The 26,507-nt window shown below is 33.3% G+C and overlaps 2 protein-coding genes across 2 annotated transcripts; both read right to left on the reverse strand.

The window, feature by feature from the left end:
• Nucleotides 1–4,888: 4,888 nt before the first annotated feature.
• LOC142636673 (protein AUXIN SIGNALING F-BOX 3-like) lies at nt 4,889–9,754 on the reverse strand. Its single transcript, XM_075810955.1, has 3 exons — nt 9,081–9,754; nt 6,617–7,109; nt 4,889–5,966 (listed from the first exon to the last, which is right to left on the reverse strand). Exons 1-3 carry the CDS (start codon nt 9,599–9,601, stop codon nt 5,208–5,210), a joined length of 1,773 nt encoding a protein of 590 aa, XP_075667070.1. The 5' UTR covers nt 9,602–9,754; the 3' UTR covers nt 4,889–5,207.
• Nucleotides 9,755–14,515: 4,761 nt separating this feature from the next.
• Nucleotides 14,516–21,890, reverse strand: LOC142636547 (external alternative NAD(P)H-ubiquinone oxidoreductase B2, mitochondrial-like). Its single transcript, XM_075810800.1, has 10 exons — nt 21,671–21,890; nt 20,624–20,900; nt 19,147–19,341; nt 18,680–18,930; nt 17,515–17,734; nt 17,268–17,372; nt 16,032–16,304; nt 15,807–15,928; nt 15,210–15,329; nt 14,516–14,985 (listed from the first exon to the last, which is right to left on the reverse strand). Exons 1-10 carry the CDS (start codon nt 21,757–21,759, stop codon nt 14,898–14,900), a joined length of 1,740 nt encoding a protein of 579 aa, XP_075666915.1. The 5' UTR covers nt 21,760–21,890; the 3' UTR covers nt 14,516–14,897.
• Nucleotides 21,891–26,507: the final 4,617 nt, after the last annotated feature.

The following is a 26,507-nucleotide window of genomic DNA, read 5'->3' on the forward strand; positions in this document are numbered from 1 at the left end:
ATTACTGATTATAAGTCCACCATTGAGGTTGCAAAGTTTTAAGTAGTAATTTGGAGCCAAAAAAGAGAGAAAAAGTTGTGAATTTAGTACCAAGCTAGTGAGAAAAAAAAAAAACCAGCACCCCTTATGGACCAGCCCCTAATAAAGTCACACTAAAATGATTAGGTGAAAAGGAAGGAAAAGCGTAGCTTTCAATACCCTTATAGCCTGCAAAAGACATAGCTACCACCCCACCATGTGAAGCCCTTTAGTTGGATTTGGATGCCTTGAGCAAGCAGTCACCTTTTGAATAGGAGTTAGCTAATAAGAAGTGGAGGTAAAAATATCCACACCCAAAGACTCAAAAGGTGTTCTTTTTCTAACCCTTTTTTCTCGTCTGGATGATGATAACTAAAGCCAAAAGCTGCCCGTGTCAAACAATGGACAAAATAAAAGCACGAGTATACTGTATGTAAATTAGAGGATAAAGCCATGGAAGAATTTATTGTAGTTCAATAGCTCTACGTGGAATAAATGTGGGGCAAAAGCATTGTGCCCATCAAAACCTTGGAAGATGACAAATGACATAAAGAAAATTCAATGACCCATGATGTTGATTAGTTGTCTAGTTTTGCACTAATACTCACTTTTGTACATGACAAAGTACCCATTGTTATGTTTTTCCCCTGGTCACGGATTGTTATTTTATGTTTTCTAATCTAAATGAGTACCCTTTTAATTCAAGTGTTAAAAAATGATTAACTTTTTATCACGTCTAAAGTGATTTAGTATTGTTCTTTTTGAAACATAATCTAGTGGAGAATGTCGGCGTTCACTTTAACCATTTTAAATTATATCGCATCACATTTTTCTGTGTTTGTAATTATCTAAGTGAATTTAAATTTTAGATGTTTTTTTGTTGGAAACACGAGAAGATACCAATTGAGCTAATAGGGTTGTCAACAACATTTTTTTTTTATTTTTTTTTAACTATTCTGTCTTTTGTGCTTTATAGGGCTTGTTGGCTAAGCTTAACTCCTAAATTCTGTTGCATCCAACCTTGTCTTCTTCGTGCACATGGCCTTCAATCTGCTGTTAGGGACTATCTTGGATGTACCTACAAATATACTATTCAAAGAAAGAAGGTGAAGTATTTTCCTTAATGAGCATCATTTATCAAACAAGCAATTCTTTGTTACCAAAGAATTAATGAAGTTTGAGTAGCTTAAATGGCTGAACTAAAGGCTTTTTGTGCGGGCAACAAATGGCGGATGAGTACGTAATTATGACCATTGCCTATATCTTTGAGTTAGTTGAGAAATGCTTTTTTAATGCAATGTTGGACATATAGGGTTTCTCCTGTGTTGCAATGTTGCATTAGCCCCCAAATAGTACACACTGTTTAGGGGTTGTTTTAATGCTTATGGTGTTAGGTACAAAGGCGTCGGTATGCAAAAGCAAGAAAGTGATGGCCTACGAAAACTTTGAGTAGGGAAGAAGGCATATTTGAGAGTGAAGCACAGTTATAGAAGTACCTTAGCTTTGAAGAGAAAAGAATATGTGTGTGTATGACAATATTTCGTGTCCATCTACTTCAATGTGGAGGGTCTAGATGACCCAATAATGAGGTAAATACATATAGATAAGACAAATGAGATTGCTTCGTGATATTTTGTTTGTTCATCCTTAATAGGAACCAATTGTGTCTCTTACATCATTACCACTATTTGGGGGTTTAAATGTTTATTGATTTCAACATTTTTCTTCTCCAAAAAATTTTTTTTTGGCATTTTTAATATTGTTATGTTGCAATCAAGTAAAGCTTGGATAAGTTTTTCAAGTTTCCTTATTTAAATATTTGGCAGAAAACATAGATTTGAAATGTGATTTTAACTAAATCCAAACAATCAGATTTCACAACCTACAATTTTCAAACCAATGATGTGATGTATTAAATTTAAAATAGGGGATCTCATTTGCGTTGAATCGTTGATGTTGACTCTCCCAAATTAATTTGACTTTAATCTCTTTTTGGGCCCTTATATTATACTAAACCATGAATATACTTTAATGAGAGTGCATGCGAAGTTTAGTTGTTGGGTGTTCTAGCCTTCTATTCTTCTAGACTTCTAGCAGTCTATCTTGTTTGCATAAAGATTCTGTGTTTTAGTTCAAGTGTAGGAAAAAATTTAACTACAAAATTATTCATAGGGTAAGGTTACAATTTTCTTTAAAATAATTGATATTATTACATATTTTGAAAATTTAACTATTTGATTACATATTTTTTATATTCTTGATATACATGTTAAATTTTGCATATTATTTTCTAAATGTTATACATAATTTTAAATTACAAAAAACTTATAATTTAAACAATTTATTGATGACATAACTATTTATCTTTAATTTTTAAAATTTTTTTTTTTTGCAAATATGGAGGATCTAAGAAGAAAATATAATTCAATGATGAATTTGTTAAAATTCAACTCTAATAAAAAAATATTGAATAAAATTGTAATCTTAAACGACAACAAATTTTGTTGCTAAATTTTTTTTAATGTGTTTTCAGTTACTTTAGAAGAAAAAACTCAAGATTTTCTATTTGTTTGCAACAAGTCAAAGAGAGGAAAACGTTAAAGATTTTTCTAGTCCCAATATCATCACGATGGACTCCTTCCAACCCATCCAAAATTTTCATGCCCTTATTGCGGTGAACAAAACTCCATGAAAACCTGTCTTTTAGCTCCAAATTAGCAGTAAGATTCTTTAATTGATGGCTTTGTGGACTGCAAATTAACTCTCTAATGTTTCATCTTTTTGACTACTTACTGATAATCATGGTACAATTTTGTAAAATAGTTATGATTTTACAGCTCCTATTGCAAGTGAGTGATGTTCCCTAGCTTGATAGATCATGTGGGACTTTAACCCTTTAAGCAAAGACTGATAAGGTTATTATATGCTTCGAATCTGAATGAGACTGCTTACCAACCATAGCTTACACTGTTACACATATTACATATATAGTCACCATTCATTACACTGTATCGTAGGGTTGGAGCACAAAGGCTCTACTGTTTCTATTTACACCAACATGATCAAACCTAAAGGTGAAAAATAGGACCTCTCACCGAACCTTATTAACCGACAAGTTATTATTACTTTTTCTGGAGCCTTGATAGGTGAGATTCTGAAGTAAAATCATGATCAGTCCCTCTAAGATCTTACTGACCCCACGAAAATCTAATTATGGTCATAAAAAAGATTATGATTAAAACTCTTCAAAATTTCATAATCAAATACTATGTAAGAAAAACATTTGTTAGCTAAGAACATTATAACTTAGCTAGTACATCTTAGTATTTTTAACAAAGACTTTCAAAGTTTTAAATCTCCCCTCCACAATTGTTGTGCCTCAAAAAGAGTATTTGCTTCAAAAATGATAAAGAAATCAAATTCACTTTTCAAGTGACTCAATAACAAATTACCACTTGTCATTAATTATATTGCTAATTGTGTAAACGTAATTCCATGAATACAATAAACATGTTTAGAAGTTCATTGAGATTATTCATGAATTGAATGACATTTTCATAAAGAGCATAATATATTTATTCTTTGTTATAAGACCGAAACACTAATTAGTTCTAAAGTATAAATAAAATTTAAATTAATTTTTTTATACAAAATTTTACTAGTCATGAGCCTAAATATCATTTTTGAAGCGTGGATTATGTGGCCAAACGTCTCCAACCTTCCTACCAAAGAAGTTTTCATAATGTGACTGGACCCATAATCGGTGGAGCATAGCATAGGCCATGGAAAGCACATGCCTCTGGTGACTAGGGTCCACTCAGACCCACCAGTAGGGACTAGGGAGGTGGCTAAAATTGAATGATCAAAAATAATGAACGGCAAAAGATGGGTCTATCAAATTTAGTGAAATCTTAGAGAGAAAAACTCGAAGATGCATTAAGTTTGCTGAAGAGTGAGAGTGAAGGAGGACCAGCCCAATCCCCCCATTACAAGTGTCAGTACAAAGTGATAGCCATTAATAACTGGAGCACACAACTCAAAAGAATTTATTCATTTCTGGCTTTGTGATTATCTCACATCCATAATTGCACCGAAAGACTGAAGTCATAAACATGAATAAAATAATTTTCTAGCTTTAACTTCGGCCAAACGTGGCAAATTATTAAGTCTACGGCAAAAATAGCCGAAGTGTTCCTCTTAACTAACGAAATAATAATATACATAGAAATGTGAGTCAACTTCTTAAATAGCATAAGAAAGAAAGAAAAAAAAAAAAAAATTTCACGAAGTGATCTTATATTTCTATAAATTACATCATTTTATTGATTGAAAAGTCCAAAGAACAATCTCTGATAGACCTAATAATTTCTCACCATACACAGGCTAATCCTGCCTTTTGATAATCATTGATTACGAAATGGACCAGACCATGTTGATGACAGAATTCATTGCCCACTAAGAGGGCCTCAGCTCATGGTCAAGTATTCCAGTAGAGATCTGAAAATACGTTTGATAACAAGTGTTTTATTTTTTTTCAAGCCCAAAAAGTTGTCTGATAAGCCCAACAAAAAGAAAACTAAAACTAAAACCAAGCCTAACATAAGTTCCAATTAGAATAGTAATGGATAAATGATTAAATTCACAAGTTTTTTTTAGTCTAAACTTTTGGGATAAGATAAAGTTGATCGTGGTGCGAGTTATTTGAGTTCAAACTTCACTCGGAGCGCATGATTTCATTTCCATTTTGATAAAATTCTTCAAACGAATATGTGCTCCATTATTGCTAACTAAATGATATAGATATTGGTTATTAAACCCGAGAATGATACATAAGAAAATCACAAGCCACAAAGCATATATGCGCAAATGATAAGAAAAGACAAGTGACACCAGTCACCGCCAATATTCTGAATCAAAATCTTAAAGATTATTGTCTACAGTAATTTACACATAAGAAGCCTGGTTTTATTTAATATCATTTTGAGCTTTGCCTTTGCCCTTTGGTTTGTGGTGGAAGTACACACAACAAAGGGAAATCAAAAGCAAAATACAATAGTGATTAATTGAAGCAGATTCTCCAGGCAAGGTCAAGGCAACAACTTTGCACTCTCATCCCTCCTATTGTGTGTGTGTGTGTGCGCGCGCGTGTGAGAGAGAGAGATAGAGAGATGGAGGTTACTGTGCATAACTCAAAGAGTGAGAACAAAAGGTGGGGCGTCCTTTCTTGGCCCTGCAACAGAACGATAAACATAAAGTTTATCAGCCTGACAATCATCATTTCCGCATTCCTTTATTACCTCCACATTCAACCTGGGCATCTCTTGTGCCAACAATCTACAGCCATTCATTGTCACTTTGCAGCCTGACATCCAGAGTGACCTCATTGATTCATATTTCCTGAAACTTGATAGTAAAGCTGCATTCCCAAACGGGCAGTCCCTTATCTCAAGTTTCCTCAGCTTTGGACAACCTTTCAATACACACTCCATGCCCCAATCACTGCTGCCAGCAAATGCAACAGAAAGTGTTTCCAAGTTCTTGGCATACTTCCCAATGTACTCAAATGTGAGGTCAGTCAATAAACCTGAAACTGCAAGCCTCCGGAGTTTAGTGCAAGTTTTCACCACTGCACCAAAAGCCTCATCCATGGGCTCACCTGTTTGGTAATCTGGCTGGCGCGGGTTCATTATGCAAAGCCTGAAGTGGGTGAAATCAGGGCAGTTCTGCACAATGGTTGTTACTGCAGCATTAGTCATCCGTCGGCAAAAGTAGAGAACGTAGTGGAGTTTCTTGCAGCCATAAGACACAGCAAGGAACCCAATTTCAGTCACCCCATGTACAATTTCATCCTCATGCGGATCAGATGCAGGGAAGACACGGAGTTCCTCAAGTAGAGGACAGTTTGATCCGACGGCTTCCAACCCCTCATCTTCAACTGAGTCCAGGACCTATATCAAGAATTTGACATAGAGGCCCCAAATTATTAATGTTATGATTATTTATAATTAACAAGTTACTTGTGCAAGTCAGAGCAATTAGAACTACAAAAAATTATTCAGAATTAGCTAAATACTAGGATTTGCCATTGGTGCATATGCAGTGATCTTTCTGGAATTTTGTTAACTAAAGTAGTAATTATTACGTAAGAAATCAGTGCAGAATTCATTGGTTGGGGTTAGAAAATAGCTAAACAGAACTATAAGTTCTAGTGGAAGAGGGACTATGTCTTTGTGAAATGATGTGTATTTCTGACAGGTGAAGCATGTAGTTCTAAAAATATGCTTTTGAAGTGCATATGAAATGCCAGAGGTAGAGGAACCACCAAATTTTCAAGAAGGAAACTACATAAAGGGGAAGAGATCTGAATTATCGGTTGTAGATGAAGTATTTCCATATTTTAAGAAAAGTCCAATATGCAGTGGTTTCATTGAATTTGAGAATGATTATTATCTCCTCCGAAAAAACACAAATAATGATTTTAGAACTCTTAAGTTGTGCACCATGATCATGTCAAAAAGAATTGTAGCTTTTTTTACTTTACTATTGAACTTTGAGGAATTCTGACAAGAAGAGAAAATGGGAAATTGAGGTTCCTTACCCAGAGGCGCTGAAGAAGTGGGCAATGAATAAGAAGATTAGACAATTCATCACTTTGCAAAACAGCATAGCTCAAATTCAAGAATGTCAAATTTGTACAGGCAGGGTAAAGAACTGGAAGAAATATGGATGTAACTTCAGTAAAACCAGAGAGGATGTTTAGATTCTTGCAATTGCTGAATGCACTTTTGAGCTCTGAGTGCTGGCGGGGCGTAAGCTCTTGCAAAAGTGAACCAGTACCTACCTCCCTTAAGTGAGGAGCAAGAACAAGCAGCCTTTGTAATTGTTCCAAGGTTATATTTTCATTAACCTTTAAAACTTTCAACGATTTGCACCTACTAACCAGTCTCTCAAGAGCTTCAAAATTAACATCACTATTCAAATTGGCAAAGTTTAGGACTTCCAGTGACATGAAGTTTTCAGGGAAGCAACTCAACCATTTACCACTTTTATCATCAATATCATTCTCTTGTATGTCGAGCTCAGTCAAATTCCTGTAATCAAATCAGAATTTAGAACTTTATCTTTGATATGTGGAAATGCAATATGAGAAGTAAAACATTAATTTTAACATAAACCTTCTAACAAATTTTATATATATCAAACCACATTGTTAACCATATAGCAAAAAGGAATAAATAGAAGAACATGAACTTATAGGGAATAGAGTGTCAAGATTCCCCATATCTCAATTAATAGACTGATTTTAGGTATAACAAATGAATATTTCTAGTGCTCTCCACTCATTTGAATCTTAAGTCATTTAGTGCAGAGTACACTGAAGAGAAAAGAAGCAACTCCAAGAACTACATCTTGATCATTAAAGGTTCAGACCACACAACCAAAGCTCATTGCAAGGTAACATCGTCATTTGCAAATGCAACAAATTTGGATTCCTAGCAAGATTCCCTCAGTTCAATTGATCGAAAATACATGCTCACAAATTTGCAAAGGTTCTTGAGTATAAATATGAGAGATATTGAAAATATGGATAGAACCTTTCTAGATCATATAAATTCTGAACATTGAATTCTTTCTAGCGTGTAGAATTATACCCAAGAAACATATTACCCACCAAATCAACTTTATTAAAGTTTCACTTCACCTATGACCACAGGCATCAACTAGACAGGTAGTTTTATAAAATGATAAATCAATGAAATGCCAGTCAGAAACCAAAGAAAAAAGCAGAGGAAGAAATGGAAATAAAAAGCACGTCCATTCCCACCACAGCACTGTTTTCCTAGTAAAACACATTCCTTCTAAATTTGATCCATGGACATCCACCCAACAGGCCAACATATTCTCATGGTTTTTTATTTTTATTTTTACAATCATAAGACCTACTCCAATCTAGTGGCAGCGACAAGCATACAATAATAGAAGTGACATCCTTATCGCATAACATAAAGAACCACAACTTTTTTTTCACGTTGGACTTCATTCAAGGCCACAAGAAGATACTAGGTGGGTGCATTCTTCCTTGGCCACATATTGGCCAATTATTTGCCATTTTATTTTCACCAAATGGGACTTGCATAAGTATAAATACAAGGATATGCCATCCACTAAATACAGGATAAAAAGAGCATCCCCATTCACAGCAAAAAGAGAAGACCAAAAGAAACTAAAAGGTTGAAGCACTTCTATATGTTTCACAACCACTTCCACAATAACAACAAAATCTTTCTTTCCTACCTTCTTCAAAGTCCCATTACTAATCTGAAAACTAGAACCACAAAATCAGTTTGATCAACCTAAAACAAAAAGCCCCATTCATAGCAAAACGCATACAAGTTTTGAGCTTTGTCATCAAAATTATCACAAGCACCTGCTCAGATCTCACACACATTCGAAATTTTAAGACCCCATCTCAAAACAAATAAGAACTCCAGCTAATAAAACTTAAGTTTAAATTCACTACTGGTCCCTAAAGTTTAGTCCACGGCCAATTTTAGTCCACGGCCGATTTTAGTCCTTGAAGTTTAATGGGCCGTTTGGTAACATTCTTCTAGTAACGTTTGTTTGTATTTTTTGAAAAGTATAGAAATTCACATAATATTGTTTAAAAAACTGAAAAGTATTGCACAAACTACACTGCCAAACGGCCCCTAAATTGATCGCTTTTAAGATGACATGGCCAAACTAAAAACTGGCCCATCGTCACTCCAGTAAACCTGTCAGTACTAAAAATGGTCCCTTTTAATTTGTCAAAGGTTCAACTGATAAAATCTCTTATGGTTGAATAAGAAATTTGGGTTCAATTTCCGCCCACACTAGAAATCAATTAGAGTGCTCTGATGATGATAAAGAGCTATATTAAGAGTGGTTGAAACTCTAGAAAGAAAATTTTGTTAAAGAGCTAATGGGCTAAAACTAAAACTTAAAAAGTTCATAAATTTGAACAAAAATGAGCATGAAAGACACATAGAATATTGGTAAGAAAACCAAAAAATTATACTTACTTGCAATGAGTGGTAATGGAAGCAAGCCCATCAGTGCTGAACCCATCACAGCTCAAAAGCGAGAGAGCCTTAAAATTAGGAAAAGAAAGAGCCAAAAACTTTAAGCTCTCATCACTAACAGTCATTCTCTTAAGCCTAAGCTCCTCAAGAAAGTGATACTTGGTCGCAAAAACGAGCAACCAAGAGTGAACACACGCACCCCATTTGGGTGGAACCAGATCGAAATCCGAGAACCTGGGTTTCCCTTTGAGGGTCACGCTACGAATGTTTGGGAATCGCCGAGTCAGTATCTCCGGCGAGACTGAGTAGCAGTTTCCGATGAACACGTGGGTTCTTGACCAGCGCTCAGCATCGTACCAGTCTTTGCAGACAAGGGAGACCGAGTTACGGTCTTTTCTGGAGTTTAGGAGAGAGAGAACTCGTTCGAGAACTTCGTCTGGGAATGGTGAGGATAGCTGGGCTGACTCGTCCGAGTCAGGGGATGATGGGTCTGGGTTTGGGTTTTTTCTCTTGAGATTCATGGGTTCAGTGGGTAAAGAAAAATCGATATGATGAATATCTTGCTTTATTGGGCTAACGTGCACTGTGTTTTTGTTTTGGATGGGAAATACATGTATAGTTTACACAAGCGAGAGAGAGAGAGAGAGAGAGAGGAGCAAATAATAATACTCAAAGACAAAGTGTAAAGAATAATAGAATATATATATATAGAGAGAGAGAGAGAGAGAGAGAGAGAGAGAGATGTCTTTGAGTTAGCTTAGAAGAGATATTATCATAAAACAAACCTTATAAATTTGTAATAATATCATATTTATAAATAAATAAATAAAGACTACACAAATCTCCATTTCATCTCATGAGAAACATACTACATTGCAAAATTTTAAGAAGAGAATTTAAGGAACAATATTTAAATACTGGATCTAAATCTTGCCTGCAAAGATAAATATGAAAACTGATGACAATATATGTTATGAGAGGTGCTACGTCCACAACATTTTTACAACAAATCATAGGTGGTTAGTTGTTATTGGTTCAAATTTGAACCTAACACTAAGATTACTTTTTTGCCCCAACAATAACAACCAGTAACATTCTGCCACTTAGGATTTGTTGTAAAAATATTGTAAAAATGTTGTGGACATATCATTTCTCATATGTTATTCATGGTGGTAATCTATGTCAAATCGAGTAAAGTATTAAAAGTTTGGAATTGTTAATAACTTCATTTCTTTTTCTTTTTTTAAATGCAAGTAGAGTTCACATCATCAAGTTCTAATGTATTTAAGTTTAGTTTATTTTATTTTTCACGAATTACTTGATTCACGTACAATTAAAATAGCATACGTTATGCCACATAGTGATTGCGTAGAAGTTTGTGTCAATATCATTATCCACGTATAGGGGCAGAGCTATGGTGAAGCGTGGGGAGCAATGGCCCCCAAAAATTTTGAAAATTTTTAAATATATGTATATATATATAATTATTTTAATGTTTTCAAAATTTAATCTACAAAAATAACAGTTGGCCCCTCAAGTACTTGAATTAGTCCAATGATACTCTTAAAAAAAAAAATTGGTCTAATAGTTATAGAGACATATCTTTATTTTTCACAATTCTTTTTTATTGTAAAGTGTGATCTTATATCTGTTAAATATTTGATAAAATTTGGCTCCAAATATATTTGAATTTATCGTTTTTAATCTGTTGTGGTAATTAACAAGTCATTGACTCATTAAAAAAAAATATTGTCACTAAAACTATACATGAAATGTCTCTTTAGTTGCCACATAATGGGTTAAAACAAGATAACTTCAAATATGTTTGCAGTCTAACTTGTTCCTCCAAGTTTTGGATCATTTATGTTTTTGAAAATTTCATTAGTTTAATTGAAAAAAATTTTAATTACTTTAGTATAAAATTTGATAATTTGTATCGAAAATGAAACTTTTTAAGAATTTCACTATGAAAATAATAAAAATGAATTTTATTTTATGAAATATCTTCATCAAACATAATTTGATTGAAAATACTAAACTCCTTTTTTTGTTAGGTGTGTGTATATATATAACTTATCAAATAAAAAAGTGTGTGTATATATATATATATATGTGTGTGTGTATGTATATAATAAAAAAGCGTGTGTTTATATGTGTGTGAAAAGTTGTCTTGATAAATATATTAATTCTGCAACATGGCCCTTCAAACAAAAATTCTTGGTTCTGCCCTTATCTACATAGTGATTTCATTTTTGTTAATGAGTTAATAACTCTTAGATTAAGGGGATTCAAACCCTAAACGAGATACCATTCAATCGTTGGAAAGAGATGGTTACCAAATATATATATATATATATATATATGAAAATGGAATCTTATAACGTTCCTTACAAAAAAATTTAAAAAAAAAAAAAAAATCTAACTTTGATTACTGCTAGAGTCAAGGCCGGGGTCAAATAATTTTTTTTTTTTAAAGCTTCGTTTCTGCTATTACAAAATCGGTGTGTGAACTCTGGAGTCTGGAGCATGACACATATTGGAAGCAATTTCATTCTCAATGATATATATTTCTCGAAGGAATCAATTTTGCTAATGCCTATTATCACTGAGGTGTTAGCTAGTATATGGTGTGTAGTTCATTCTCCAATTATCTTTTTAAATGCAAGTAGTTGTAATCATATTGATTATATACACAATAGAGTTCACTGAGGTGCAGCCCACAGCTTTGAAACCTGGTTTTTACTTTTTATTGAACAAGCTGGCTAGTTCGTCAGTATAGTTTTATAGTTTCTGTTTCAAAAAAATCTTATTGATTTTCATAATAATTAGTAAAAAAAATCGAGTCAAGAAGTCATTAATTTAGTGCACTTTAAATGGGTCCGACATATAGGTAACATTCCAACTTTTTTAAAGGGCACGTTGTGGGGATAACTTTAGCGATTGAAGGTGACTTAATCACAATCCACATTATCACACATTAATGGTCATCTTTCATAGGAATAGAAAAGATATGGTCATCTCTTCGACACGATGGGATTAGTACTGCTGAGTCAATGAAAGGTGAGATGTACAATCGATTGATAAGATCCAATTCAACTACAAAATAAAATTCATTTGATTGTCTCTGCAATGCTGCATGTAATGAGCAATGCTATTCGACATAAGATTTCACAAGTAACAAATTATAATTGGTATAACATTATTTTTATGTGTTATTTTTGTTATATGCAAATTATAATATGTCAATTTAATAGTTGAGAAATTTTTTTATTCATTAGACTTATTGACGACTTAATTTTTACCCCCAACCCCTCAAATCTTGTTACTCTTTGATTGATGACTAACAATTATGGTTCCCCTTCTTATATCTAAAATATGAAAGATGAGATGAAGTCGTTAAATGGATCTTATTCTTCAGGAAACAAGACTTGAAAACATGGGGAAGGTTTATTTATTATGGGAATAAGACCTCTAACCCTTTTGTCCCCCAGAGCTTAGGAGCACCATGTTCTACTAATACCTACTTTTCTGAGTTTTCTCTCTCGGTCTTCAGAGGTCCACTTCGTTAAACCTTGCTATCATGACTGTCTACTAGTTGAAAAAAAAAATTATAAACAATGCTAGAGATACAAAAAAACCTCACGAATATTCTATTTGAATTCAAATTGTCATATAAACAATGCTAAAGACACAGCATACTAAATTGCTAATATGACAAATTGTTTATTAATTTTATTTGAATCCACCGTTAACTTCATTTTTTAACTACGTATCACAAACAATTTGTCGTATTAGCAATTCAGTATGCCGTGTGAATTTTGCGTGTTTATGAATTTTTTTAAAAATTCATAAGGGCTCAGCAATTCAGTATGCCGCATGAATTTAGTGTATTTATGGATTTTTTCGAAAAGTTATAAGATTTAGCAATTCAGTATGCCGCGTAAATTTTACGTGTCTATGGAATTTTTTCAAAAAATCATAAGGCCTAGCATTGGGGGAATTTCCACTTCGCAGTTGCACAGTTGGACAAGATGGGCCGAGTTGTTGGGATATTGGGTTTCCCATGGTGGCTTTTGAGCTGTGATGACAGGGAATTAGCTAAGATTGCTGAATGCTGATGCTGCAATGAGGAAGACCACGCAGGTCTTTTAAGGACACGGATTGGGACATGGGTGTGCATGTGTGACCAACCTTTTCGGCTTTTTACCAACTGGACTACATGATTGGATTGCCCCTAAAACAATCCTCACTCCTAAAAGGTATCCTTTTATTATTAAGCTCCAATTAGTTCGATTATAATGAGCAAAAAGATATTCATTAATATCATAAATGAGTATCATCAACAAAAAGTTTGAGAAATTTGTTTTTATTTTTGTAAACAGTACTTATCATTATCAATGTGATTTGTTATAATATATTAAGAATATTAAGGATATAGTATCAATTATGCTGTTTATATTTCATTCAGAAATAAAAATGGCTTCGTAGGAAGATTAATCAGCTTTTTTTTTTTTTTTTGATACTCTAAAAAAAAAGTTTTTGTTGAATCTATAGAAGTTTTTGTAAATGGTCCTATTTCGTTTAGAATAATGTAGTATGCATCCATAAAAAGTTTGTGTTGTAATTATCAAATTATAAATTAAAAAAAATCCTACTTCCTTACTTTAAAAATAATTATAAAAAAAAAAAAAAAAAAAACAAAGTCCTATTTCCTCAAATTGGATGTCGGAGAAGGTTGATTTTGTCTAATCACTTTTTTTATTATTATTTAATTTGGAAATATTTTCGCTTTCTTTTGATTGCGTTTATTTCTTGGGTTTGCTTCATAACTTGAAACTCCTTTTGGATGTTCTCTAATTTAAAATCTGATCTACTTTCTCATTTTAAAAATTCTGAGCTACTTGAGCTTGCATTCGTATACTGAGTTGTGGGCCTCGTGGCCCCTGCAAGATGTTGGGCCGAGGTTTATGAATGGCCTAACAGAAGAGACAAAGACCCAATACTTAGAAAGCTAGATACGGCTCCGGCCTAATTTTTCTGCTATATCTTGTGTGCTTGGAAAGATTTTTTTTTTTTTTTTTTTATTTCTAGAGGATATCTTATATAAAAAAGATAAAGACTTAAAATAGAAGGAGACCAATTTTTAATGAAGACCAAAACAAAGGAATCTCCTGCAAAGAAATAACAAATAAAAAGACCAAAATTTAAAAGGTAAATTAGGGTTTTGGGAAAAAGTAGTGGAATGTCCCAAAAGATTTACACTGATTTTTAATACCAAAATAACAGGGTTGATTTTATCCTCCTCTTGGTTTACAATTGCACGAAAATTTCTCAGGCCCTTGCAGGATGTACTCATACACACGAGTCATGATTGCCACGAAGAACATAAAAGAAACAGAGTATCTAAATTTTTGCCGAATCCTATGCTATACAAGAGAGAGAAAACATGAACTTTTCTTATTTTTCAAATAACATTGCCCAATAAAGCATGTTATATTAAAGAACAAATCAAAGTTTTTGCACCCTTGACATGGGTGACTAGTAACTAGCCATGTAGCATGATTTTTAATGAAAGTTTCTGCGAATCTGAAAATATTTAATCAGACGCTTCTTCCCTTCTGTCCCAACCAAAAAAAAAAAAAAAACCCTACTACCGACAACTTAACAAGATTGCATATTAAATTATTCAACAAATCAAGTTAACCAATCGAGATTTGAAAACAAAATTTTCCTCAAATATCAAAATGTAAATGATGGTCACCAAAATTTGGGCCGCGTTTTTCTATTGGAAACTCAATTATCTGTGAGCTGCCTGCCTCAGATACGACTTGAGTCCCTCCCGAAGATAAAACGCCTTGTCCAATCTGTTACCACCAATACCCTGTTTCGCCAGCTGACTTGCTTGCTGAAAGTTCAAGAAAAAAAGTTGGGAAAGAATCAAAATCTGATAAATGGAACTCTTTGGTCGTTAGCACATTGATTATTAACATTAAGCCAATCAGTTAGCTTTGTTGAGTAAAATTGGGTTTGTCGCGTATATGGGTCTCATCATCTTCTGAATAGGAAAGTTGAATTTGATACCCTAAATCATTTATGTAATACCAAAACGGAGGAGAAGAAATAAATTACCTTGTATAGACAGAATACCAAAGCCACTGACTGCTCTGGCCAATGGATACCCAATCGCCGGGCAGTTGTGCAGCTGTTTGCTCTCCTCCCAAAGGAGCAAACTGTCCAAGATGCTTATACCTGAAAGAGAAATCAACGATGTAAAAAATTGTTAAGATAGACATCATCACTATGAATTAAGAATAACACACGCTATTTCCAAGCTAAAATAATTTTTTCCATATTAGAAGTCAGAAACTTACTAAGAAGTGTGATTTGATTTAAGTTGAGAGAATGAAAAAATGTAGAAGAAAGACTTAAAATTAACATTAGCAAAAATAGTAAAAAATGACACACCAATTAAGGAAGTAACAGAGTATGACTTCTTTCTAAAAAAAGAAAAAGAAAATAGGACTTTAGATAGAATAGAACCGGAAAAATAATACAATTGTGGCCAACCATGACTAGCCAGTTGTTGCATAACAGAAACTTAGTACTATATTTAGACAACACACTTTTTGGAGTTGATCCCAAAATTCATGATTATGATTTATGAGGTATTATCTAGCTCTAACATGGCCATGCGAACACAGTTTGAAATATTAATTCAAATTGTACCTAAAGGGACGAAACCGATGGCGGCCTGTTCCCCTGAACCTGAGAGGACCCTCTGGATTTTTCTCACACTCTTCCATGCGGTTAAAACAGTTAGCAAGGTAGACACCTTGCTGAGATGCAACCTGAATTGTCATTTTGGAAGGCAAACAAAACATACATAAGGATATATGCCTCTGATAGATTATATTATTATAAAGGCATGACCAAATAAAAGTAACATGAAACCTGAGCCGTAGCTGGAAGATTTTTCATTTGAGAATCCACTTGGGAAAGAGCTGATTTAAATTCTTCAATATTTAGTTCAATAGATTCTTTTGTATCATCCCCTTTGGATTCCTTCAAAAGATAAAAAATATCGCTCATTTGCTTCTTCTTCAAATAAAGCTCCACTTGGGGGTATCGTTCACAGATGTCATCAATAACTTCTCTGAACTCTTTGACTGTAAGGGTTCCTGAGTTGTCCGCGTCTGCCTTACTAAATATGGCTGAAATATCTTCCTGAAAAGCAAATTCAATAAGGAAAGGAGAATAATTAGCAGAATGTGAAGCTTAAAAGAGGGGCTGAAATAGGAAAGAAATATTTGGACTAACTAGTAGCCCAAAGTAATCCATGACTCTATTTCTCCAACTATTAATTAATTGATATAGATTTAAAAGAAAATAGTTCTACAGTGAATAGGTTGCAAGTGATGGACAATGCCACATCAATAACAGCTAATGTGGAGGACTGGGAACTGGCTATTGCCAGCAAGCATACTTGGGATGGAAGATTAGTGTAGTAGAAAATATGCAAGTTCTATATGCGTTTCATGATTCCTAATAAATTACCAATTATCTCAAAAGCTTAAACTATTAAGAAATGATGAATTTAATCATTTAACCATAATTCTAACCCTCCCCCTCTTGTGTGGGTCTAGACTCTCCATAACAAATGGGGCCCAACACAGCGAATTTAACTTATTAAATGTGTGGTAAAGTGGAGACAAGGTTTGAACTCAAAAACCCTCCTTTGATTCTAAGATAAATTACCAATTGTCCCAAAAGCTTGAACTATTATAAAATGCTGAATTTAATCATTTAACAATAATTCTTTTGATGCCATGCAAAATAAATGAACATTTACAGATTAGCAAAAGTTCCTATTTAACCATAATTCTAACAATTCCCTTTTGAAAGAAAAAGTTTTATCAACTCTTTGAAAAAGAGAAATGATTTAGTTGTCATCTGTTATAAGTCTAGTCAGTCATGCCTGCACAACCAAACTTTTTTAGAAAGGAATAAAAGGAAGAACTTATAATCAAGAAGTTATAAGCCACATTTGCGGCAGAAAAAATATTCACATTGGTTAATTCAGATGAATCAGTCACGTCATTAACAGGACAAACATCTCTTGATTGACAATTCAATGAATGTTGAGTTTGATGTGCATATATGAACTAGAAAATTACTAGAGTATAGTACCATGACTTTGCGCTGATTTATAGTGGCACAATCACCTAGTGCATATATGCTGTCACATCCCTCAACTCGCAGCCATTCATCAGTTGCTAAAACACGCCTGTTGGCCTGTTTTAAGGAAACCCAATTATTAAATGAAGTGGTAAATGAACATAAAAAAGATCAGCTCATGAAGTTTTAGTAGTAAATGATATCAAAAACTCTATGTAAAGCAGCATTTTAATAATTCAGAGGTTCAGGTAAAACACACCTGACCAATTTGCTTCATAAAATCCACTATGATGGGACGAGTTCCAATGCCAGTTGACCAGACAGCCATTCCATATGGCATAGCAGAGATTTGCCCATTTTTCACTTCTTTAGTACTGATTTCTTTTTCAGATACTTTCACAACCATTGATCCTGTTTTCACATCAATACCATCTCGTCGAAACTTGTCTTCAGCAAAAGTTGTGATTCTTTTGTCAAACCTGCAAAAGTAAGAGAAATTTCAAGTAAAGGAAGAACTGACTCTCCTAGCATACCATCCAACTTTTAGAAAATGAAATCCACATCAGTGATAGTGTGCATGCACTTATTAGGTGGTCATAAAAGATGGACATGTTAGGTTAGCTTTCTAAAATGCACTCATAAAGTAATAGACGTATCATGAACACGATGACAGATTCACTTCCAAGAAACATACATTGCAAACATTGTTGATTGAATTAAATTAAATTCACCACTAAGATCTTATTTTCTTGCCTGCTTTCCTTAAAATTTACTTTCATAAACTTCAGGAATTGTGGCCATCATCACATCCTTAAAATATTTGATTAATGCCAGCACACAAACTTTACATATTTTCTTATGCTCAAAATATAAAAGGAACAGTGAGATAAGCCTTACCATAGAACTTTGTTGGTCCTTTTGCTTCTTTTTGAAAGAGTAAGTCTCAAACAATCTAAAATATGGAGACAGTCATTTCTTACTTTTGTAAGTCCCCAAAAGTCACATTGGTGAATCCCCAATTAATGTTTTGGCAGCACTCAACAGGTTTTATGACAGTTCCCAAACTTATAGTATTCAGATGACAGATGGTTTATGCAATATTTTTATAGAGAAAATTCACCTCCACATCTTAAATCATGTTAAACACTTGCAGTCTGGATATCATTATCAACTCAATGTCCTCTTTCAGATTGATCATGTCAATAATGCTGTTAAGGCACTCAACGCTCATAAATGCTGCAACCCTCTATGAACAAGGCCAACTACAGCTTTAGCTTCTATGGCTTGGACAAAAATTACATGTCTAACTCAGTGAACACAACTGAACTAGAAAAAAAAATCATACATTAATAGCTTAAGAGGATAATGCATCATGAACAACCCAAAAAAAAAAAATGACAGGCTTTGAAGTGTCACATTCTTACATGTTTAAAATATGGTCGCCTGCCTCCAGAAGTGTTATTTTAACCTGGTCTTTAACCCTAGGATATAGTGTCACTAAATCCTCTTTGACAAAATCATGAAGCACCGCAGCAAACTCCACACCAGTTGGGCCACCACCAACAATAGCAAAATGAAGAATTCTCTTCCTCTCTTCCTCGCTTACATTTGGCAGGCTTGCTCTTTCAAAGCAATCAATAACTGTTCTTCTGATCCTCTGAGCATCTTCTACTTCCTGCACTAAGACGTAAAATTCCCAGGGATGAAAAAGAAACAAGAAACGTACAAATGTTCAGTTCAAATTCTGGAATTCCCAAAGCAATAAATAATTTTTCTTCTTTCTCTCTCCCTCTTGTTTTCAGGGGAGGAGCTAGAGAAACATCTTCTGAAAAAGGGAAGCTTTCATGGGAATTCACCAAAACATAAACTAACAAGGTTGCAATGAAGTTACCTTCAGGAAATGACAATGCTCTTCCACACCAGGAGTATTGAATGTATTAACACGGGCTCCAACAGAAATTATAAGGTAGTCAAAGTCCACAACAAATTCTTCTTTCCCATTTTGAGTAGACCGACAGTAGATTTTCTTGTTTTCTGCATCAATCTTGTAACATTCTGCTTCACAGTATTGCACGTCTGAATGTTTCTGCTTGAGGAAAAGTCAAGAAAAGCATTGTCCAATTATATACATCATCTCTAGTAACTGACAAAAGCTACCTAGCATGTGAAAATGGTAACCAAGCGGCTATCAAACATAAAACCAATAATTATTGGGCCATGTCCACATACTCAATATAGTAAATATTTTCTATTTTCCAAAGAACAAAGGGATCCATCAAGTTCCTTTCCAAAATCTATAATCACATCTGACACCTGAGCAACACATTTTGCAGGCATCGAATAATAATTTGTCATCTATCCATGGTCTCATTTTCACCCCTCTTCATATTTGTGGTGTCCTCAATGGTTGTTTAAGGATGTACAAATCTTTTTGTATAGTTTTTGTTGTCTTATTGGCTTCATTCTGTTCCTTCTCCTCTTTCTTTCTATTTTCATTTACTTCGATGGAAGGCAAAAAGTGGCTGTATGTTGTTATTGTACCCCTATTCCCATGTGTCTGAAGGTTTATTATGATTGCAGAATTTATTTTTACTCATGGATAGTTATCTAGAAATCTTCTTTCCCATAACAAACACCTGAGCATAATCTCTATTACTTAAACCTTCACGTTCTCAAAGGGAAAACACTTGCTGTTTTTCTACATGTTTTATACGCACTCTTGCATATACAGGCATACAAAAATAAGATTAAGATATTAGACGCATTTTCCAGTAACAGTACCAAGGCCCTAAACGGCTTAACAGCCTTCAAGAAAGAAGCAATATCAGAATAGAAGCTACAAACCACATTGTTGACATGGTCTTTGCACACAGAAAACATTGAAGAACTACTTTTACCATCAGAGAAATTTAATGTGCAGAAACACAATCTTCTCAGATTTTTCAAAATTTTACGGCATATACCACAGTGCCACTGTAACTTGCCCTTTCTTCAACTGGTTTTATAACTACTCAAAAATTTGATTTTTTCCATTTTCCATCTATTTCTTATAGCATCGAAATCTGCAATCTTAGTGTGCGTTTGGGTTAGGATTAAAAATTAAATTTATTTCACTATTCAGCTTATTTTTGCTACTATTCATAGGCCCTACTGCACTTTTAGGCACTATTCATGGGCCCACTATACTATTTCAATTAACTTTTATCTTCATCTATAATACTTTCAGCAATAATTTTTTAATTCCAATAAAATAAACGATATCTAAACACACCCTCAAATTATGTTTGTCCCTAATACTATAAAAGCATAGATTATCTAACATAATCACATAATACAGAAACATTCTTATGCAATTCACTTTCGATTACCTTCCGGACAATGTTGCGAATTGGTTCAACAATGCTGCGAGGTTCAACTGTACCACATGTAACACTTGGCAGCAAAGGAGTGAATGCAAAATAATTACGGGGCGATATCACTTGAACATCATATGTGGGGTTTTTCAGATTCTTCAAGAAACTAGTTCCAGCCCAACCAGTTCCTAGTACCACCACCTTCTTTTTCACGTTCTCCGATTCAGACGAAGCAATGGCAGGAGCACCATTGGTCGAGTTTGCCTCGGCATAAGCGACAAGGCCCCCACCACTGCAACAAGAAGCGACAAACACAAGCCAAACAACACGAAAAAATCAAAAATCATGAACTCACATATCATAACATTTTACATTTAAAAATTGAAATTGAAATATACGAATACGAAAAATTGAATTGAAATCTAAAAACACTATTTTAAAAAAATAATAATTTCCAGTTCACAAAACTGCGATATATTATAACTCACAATCTTATAGCAATAGCAATTAAAATTCAATGTGCTCAAAAGCACAATTTTTCATTATTCGTTTAAAAAATATCTTAACACAAAATCTTCAAGTTGCCTAAAATATAAAATTGAAAAAAAAAAATTCTCTACGTGTTTATGGCTGAGTTGTACGGATCTGATACTAATTTGAACATGTTGATGTAATTAAGTTTTCTCAAACTTTCAGAGTTCAAATTATAGATCTAATATTCTAAAATTTTCTACTGGAATGAACAAAAAAATGTAGAACAATCTGATTCCGGAAACTTCCAAAAGAGTTGGAAAACTACAATTCAGGATTAGAACACAACGAAATGGAAATCATAGCTTTGTAGAATCACACTAGAACTATTTCGTTACAAAATCATTCATTTTCCTTCACGAGTTTAGCAAGATTTGAATCCAAAAAAAATTAAGTAAAACGTTGGAAGAAAAAAATATAAAAATTCAAATAACAGAACATGAGCTACAATCAAATTAAGCAAATATGTAAACCGATTAGCATTTATAAATTTATAATCGAGCACAAAACTCAAGCAGAGAGGGAGAGTACCTGACTGTGAAGACCACGAGAAACTTGGAGAGTGAAGGATAGTCATTGAAAGCTCTAGAAACTCTCTCATAGAAAGTGAAACTCCGCATATTTTTGCACAAATTGTTTCAAAATAGCTTTAGATCTGTAGCCAAAAACCTTGGAGAAAAAGAGAGGAAGAAGAAAGATTTATAGAGAGAGAAAGAGAGGGGCTGTTAGGTGTAGTTAGAGAGAGAGAGAGAGAGAGGTTGTTAAATATAAGTAGTATAAAAAGTCTAGAAGTTTTGGTCAGAGTGAGGAAGAGAGAGAGAGAAAGGGAAATCCGGAGAGGTGGGAGGAAGAAAGAGAAATGAACCGAACGTGAAGGAGAGAGAGAGAGATCTCTGGGTGTCTTTACGTGTTTCCCGCGCGTCGAGGTCACGATGGTTTTGCTGTGCTGTGCTGTGCCTGTCACAGTCTTGAGGTGTGAATCGTGATTTCATTTTTTTTTCTTTTCTATTTTTTTGACTTGACGGGCAAGGAAGTGGCAGGCGGCACGTGTCTTTCGATGAGGATTCTATGACTTTGACGGGGCTGGGTGGCCCCACCTGTTGTGAAGTCTTTTACACTTTTAGGAGTAGATTGGGAAGGTTGTTTTAGTAATTGGCGTAAATGTATTTTAATTCCTATATTTTTAGGCTTTACATTTTAATTTTACTACTTTTAATCTTTAAACTAATTATCGCATGTTATTTTTGTACTTTTCATTAGTTAATTGATGGAAATAACTGAGATGGCAGCTGGAGAAATTAAAAAATAATATAATTGCATAGTATATAATGCCACGTCATTATATAAATTTAAAAAATTAATTTATTAATTTTAATTAAATAAAAAACATAAATAAAACCAAAAATCACTAAAATTAAGATCTAAAAAGTATCTTGACTCTCTCTAGGAAGACATCACAAACTAGGTTCAAATTATTTTCTCTTCCATCTCACTTTATTAAATTAGTTTTTCTTCTCTCTCTCTCTCTCTCTCTCTCTCTCTCTCATCTGTGTCTCACTTTCTATCAAATTTTTTGATTATCTTCCCTCTCTCTCTCTCTCTCTCTCTCACAATTGTGTTTCTCACTCGTGGTAACTAGTGGTGCAGTGGCTTGTGATGGCTGTGGTGGGTTAAGATCGGGGTGGGGTGGGTTGAAATTGGTCTGGGGTGGGTGGGTTGAGACCGGCTGGGTGGCTTGAGTCAAGTGGCTGGGGTTGAGGTTGAGTTGGGGTGGGTGGGTTATGAGTCGGTTGGGGTGGGTAGAGATTGGGGTGGTTGGGGTTGAGACCGAGTTGGGTTTAGTTATGGTGGTTAGGATGGTGGGTTGTGGCGGCTGTGATGGTTTCTCGAATTTGTAGGTTAGTTTCTCGAATTTTTCTGGGTTTGAAATTTATAGGTTTGTTTCTCAGTTTCTCGAATTTCTGGGTTAGTTTTTCGAATTTTTTTGGGTTTGAAATTTATGGGTTTGTTTCTGGGTTTAATGTTTGTATGGAGGGTTTGATTTTTCATGTGATATTCTGGGTTTGCTAGAGATTGATTTTTCATGTGATATTCTGGGTTGGGTTTGGGTTTGTGTTCTTTGTGTTTTGAATCTTTGAAGGTCTTTGTATTTTGTAGATCTGTGCCCTTTGTTTTTACGTGTTCCATGTTGGCATGTTCTTGATTTTTTTTAATTTCCTCGGCATTTGATTTGTGTTCTTGGGTTTGATTTTTCTGGGTTCGTGTTCTTGTGTTCATAGGCATTTGATTTTATTTTTTTAAAATTTTTTTATAGTTAAAATTGACAAATTATTATTTTTTTTTTTAAAAGATGCTGATGTGCCATTTTTAATGATATTTTAATTCCTCCGGCTACCATCTCAGCTATTTCCGTCGGTTGATTGATGGAAATAACAAAAATAACATACGTTAACTGGTTTAGGGACTAAAAGTGGTAAAATTAAAATGTAGGGACTAAAATGGAAAAACATCAAAATGTAGAGACTAAAAGTGCATTTACGCCTTAGTAATTTTGTTTGTATTTTTTTGAAAATACGTGTGAGTGGAAAAGTGTGTGAAAATTTGTGTAATATTGTTTAAAAACTGAAAACATGTATTTAAACTCCTACCCAAACGGCTCCTTATTTTCGAAAAATGCTATCTTCGTCAAATTTTCATCGCACTTTCATAACAAATTTTAGGTGGTAGGTAGTTATTGTTAATAATGGACAAAAGGGTAATTTCATAAGTGAGTTCAAATTAGAACTAATAATAACTTAATTTGTTGTGAAATTGTTGTAATAAGTTAGAGAAATGATACGTCCACAATATTTTCACAATATTTTACAACAAATCTTAAATGACAAGTTGTTATTGGTTGTTATTATTGAGGCAAAAAAGTAATCTTAGTGTTAGGTGCAAATTTGAACCAATAACAACTAACCATCTATGATTTGTTGTGAAAATATTTTAGACATAGCACCTCTCAATAAGTTATGGACGTAGAACTTCTCCTTTTTATTTTGAGTGGTGATATAAATCCTTCGGGTTTGACTCCGGTGATATAGATCCTACAAGTTTGACTTCGTTGAATTTATAAATAGATGGGTTACCAATCATTAAGAAATAATTGAAGCATTCATTTTATATAACGGTTGAAATCTATCAATTATATTCATTGACACCTAAATTTGTGAAATTATGTAGCACTTTTAACATTTTTTTAATAGGAAAAATTGTGAGATTCAACTACCTACTTATTAGTATTGTTGCGTGCTCAACAATGCTACCAACACAACGGATCTCACAAGTAATTTTACAACTTGTTGTACAATAAAAAGTGGTTGGTTGCACAAATCATTGAATCAATAATGGGAAAAAAATATTGACCATTCGCATAAAGGACATTTTGTCGAGACACTACTTCTTATTTATATAAGAGGTGCTACGTCCACAATATTTTCACAATAAATCATAAGTTCTTAGTTGTTATTGGTTTTAATTTGAACCTATCACTAAAATTACTTTTTTACCTCACCAATAACAACCTGTAACAACTTGCCACATAGAATTTATTATGAAAATATTGTGTACATATCATTTCTCAATTTATATTTATACATGTATAGTTGTACATAAACTAAATTAGCTAAGTTAATTAAAAAAGAAAACTCTGATAAACAAGCCATATGTAAGGATGAATCCACCTATAGATCCTATATATAAGGACTTACCTTACATGAGTGGAAATGTGGAATACATTAATGCATAATGTGATTATCAAAAAAAAAAAAAACATTAATGCATAATGTACTGGTTATACAAAATAATTTCTTTTATGCATATTTTGTAATTATGCAATTCAATCTATATATAAGCTATGAAGTATGAACTAAAAGAAAGAATAAAAGATAAATCGATTTACAATATAAATTGATGATATTTTTCATCTTGAACCTAAAAGCATCCATTTGTGGTCTAATGGTATATCATGTATTCCTTTACCAAGATGGTCAAGCTTCAAACCATGGAAAAATATGACTCCCATATAATATTTAGTGTAATGTGAAAGAAATTTAGAATTTGAACCGGTGAGTACAGATGATCGAAGACATCTAACAATATTATAATTTCAAAAAAAAAAAAAAAAAACACTAAAATTTAATTGCGAATGTCATTTCTTAACAAAGAGTGTGAATTCAAATAATTTACCTAACACCTTTCTGTTTTACAATTTTTAGTATATCAATACCAAAAAGGGAAATTGGTGTGGTTCTTCTAATAAAATATTATCAATTAAAATATTGAGTTGCTTTAAATGGTATTATTTTAATTGAATTGAGGCTTTTTACTGTCTTTTTAGTGGCGTAGCCGTAGATTCATATGTGATTATTTAATCAAGCAAATAGGAAATGATAATAAAAATCAAACAGTTAGATCTCACCTCTTTTTTCTTTTTCTTTTTTTTTTCTTTTTTTCCTTTTTCCAAATCTCTCTCGATCTGACTCGACCCAACGATCTGTTTTCAACATAAAGTCATTAGTCATCGCTGGTCCGTGTCTGATACGTTTTAGTAATGAAAAAAAAAGGTCTTTATTAGATTATCTTTCTTTTATAGTAAATTAATTTATTTAAAGTTTCTCAAAAAAATATCAATTTATTTAAAGTTTCACATAATATCTTATTGTATTTCGATGACGTTTCCATCTAATAATAATAATAATAATAATAATAATAATAATAATAATAATAATAATAATACTTTTTCAAAAAAAGAAAGATATATTAATGCTGTATTAGCTACCAATGGCATGTGTCACGTGCATGTATTTGTATCTCCTGATTTAATTAGACATATTTTCCTGGCAATTAAATGCCAGTAATAAGATTTCAGTATTTATGGTTACATACATACATTGCATGACGAATTGAATAAAAAACTAGTGATCCAATCTTCATCATGATGTAGGACTTGAACAGTTGAACAACCTAGATCAGCATCCAACTTTGAACTGAGACTTTTTTTTGTCAAGTTGAACCTTGGCATCATGCATGGGCCCTTATGGTTTGGCTTGGCTTTCGAAGTGCTGTAAAGTGTTTATTAATGAGTCTTAACTCTTAATTCTTAAAAGCTGTTTTTAACAATAAATTATTAATGATATAGTTTAGCTCCAAAGTCCAAACATGTTTGCAATCTTGGACACAAACCATCAATAGGAAAATAACATATATCATATGACTTATTTCGCTAGATTAAATGAGTTATGTGCATTACATATAATAAGAACAAATATCTTATTCCTATTGGTCATTGGAAGTGGAACCCAAAGCTTCAAATATGTTTGAAGAC

This window comes from Castanea sativa, chromosome 5 (assembly GCF_040712315.1).
Source record: "Castanea sativa cultivar Marrone di Chiusa Pesio chromosome 5, ASM4071231v1".
NCBI lineage: Eukaryota > Viridiplantae > Streptophyta > Magnoliopsida > Fagales > Fagaceae > Castanea > Castanea sativa.

Coding starts and splice junctions, on each gene's coding strand:
- LOC142636673 (XM_075810955.1), bottom strand. CDS start 9,601: ATGAATCTCAAGAGAAAAAACCCAAACCCAGACCCATCATCCCCTGAC. Junction 7,110..9,080: donor TCCATTACCACTCATTGCAA/GTAAGTATAATT, acceptor ATTTGATTACAG/GAATTTGACTGAGCTCGACA. Junction 5,967..6,616: donor CACTTCTTCAGCGCCTCTGG/GTAAGGAACCTC, acceptor TTCTTGATATAG/GTCCTGGACTCAGTTGAAGA.
- LOC142636547 (XM_075810800.1), bottom strand. CDS start 21,759: ATGCGGAGTTTCACTTTCTATGAGAGAGTTTCTAGAGCTTTCAATGAC. Junction 19,342..20,623: donor TTCGCAACATTGTCCGGAAG/GTAATCGAAAGT, acceptor TTCCTCAAGCAG/AAACATTCAGACGTGCAATA. Junction 15,330..15,806: donor CATCGGTTTCGTCCCTTTAG/GTACAATTTGAA, acceptor TTTCTCTTTCAG/GTATAAGCATCTTGGACAGT.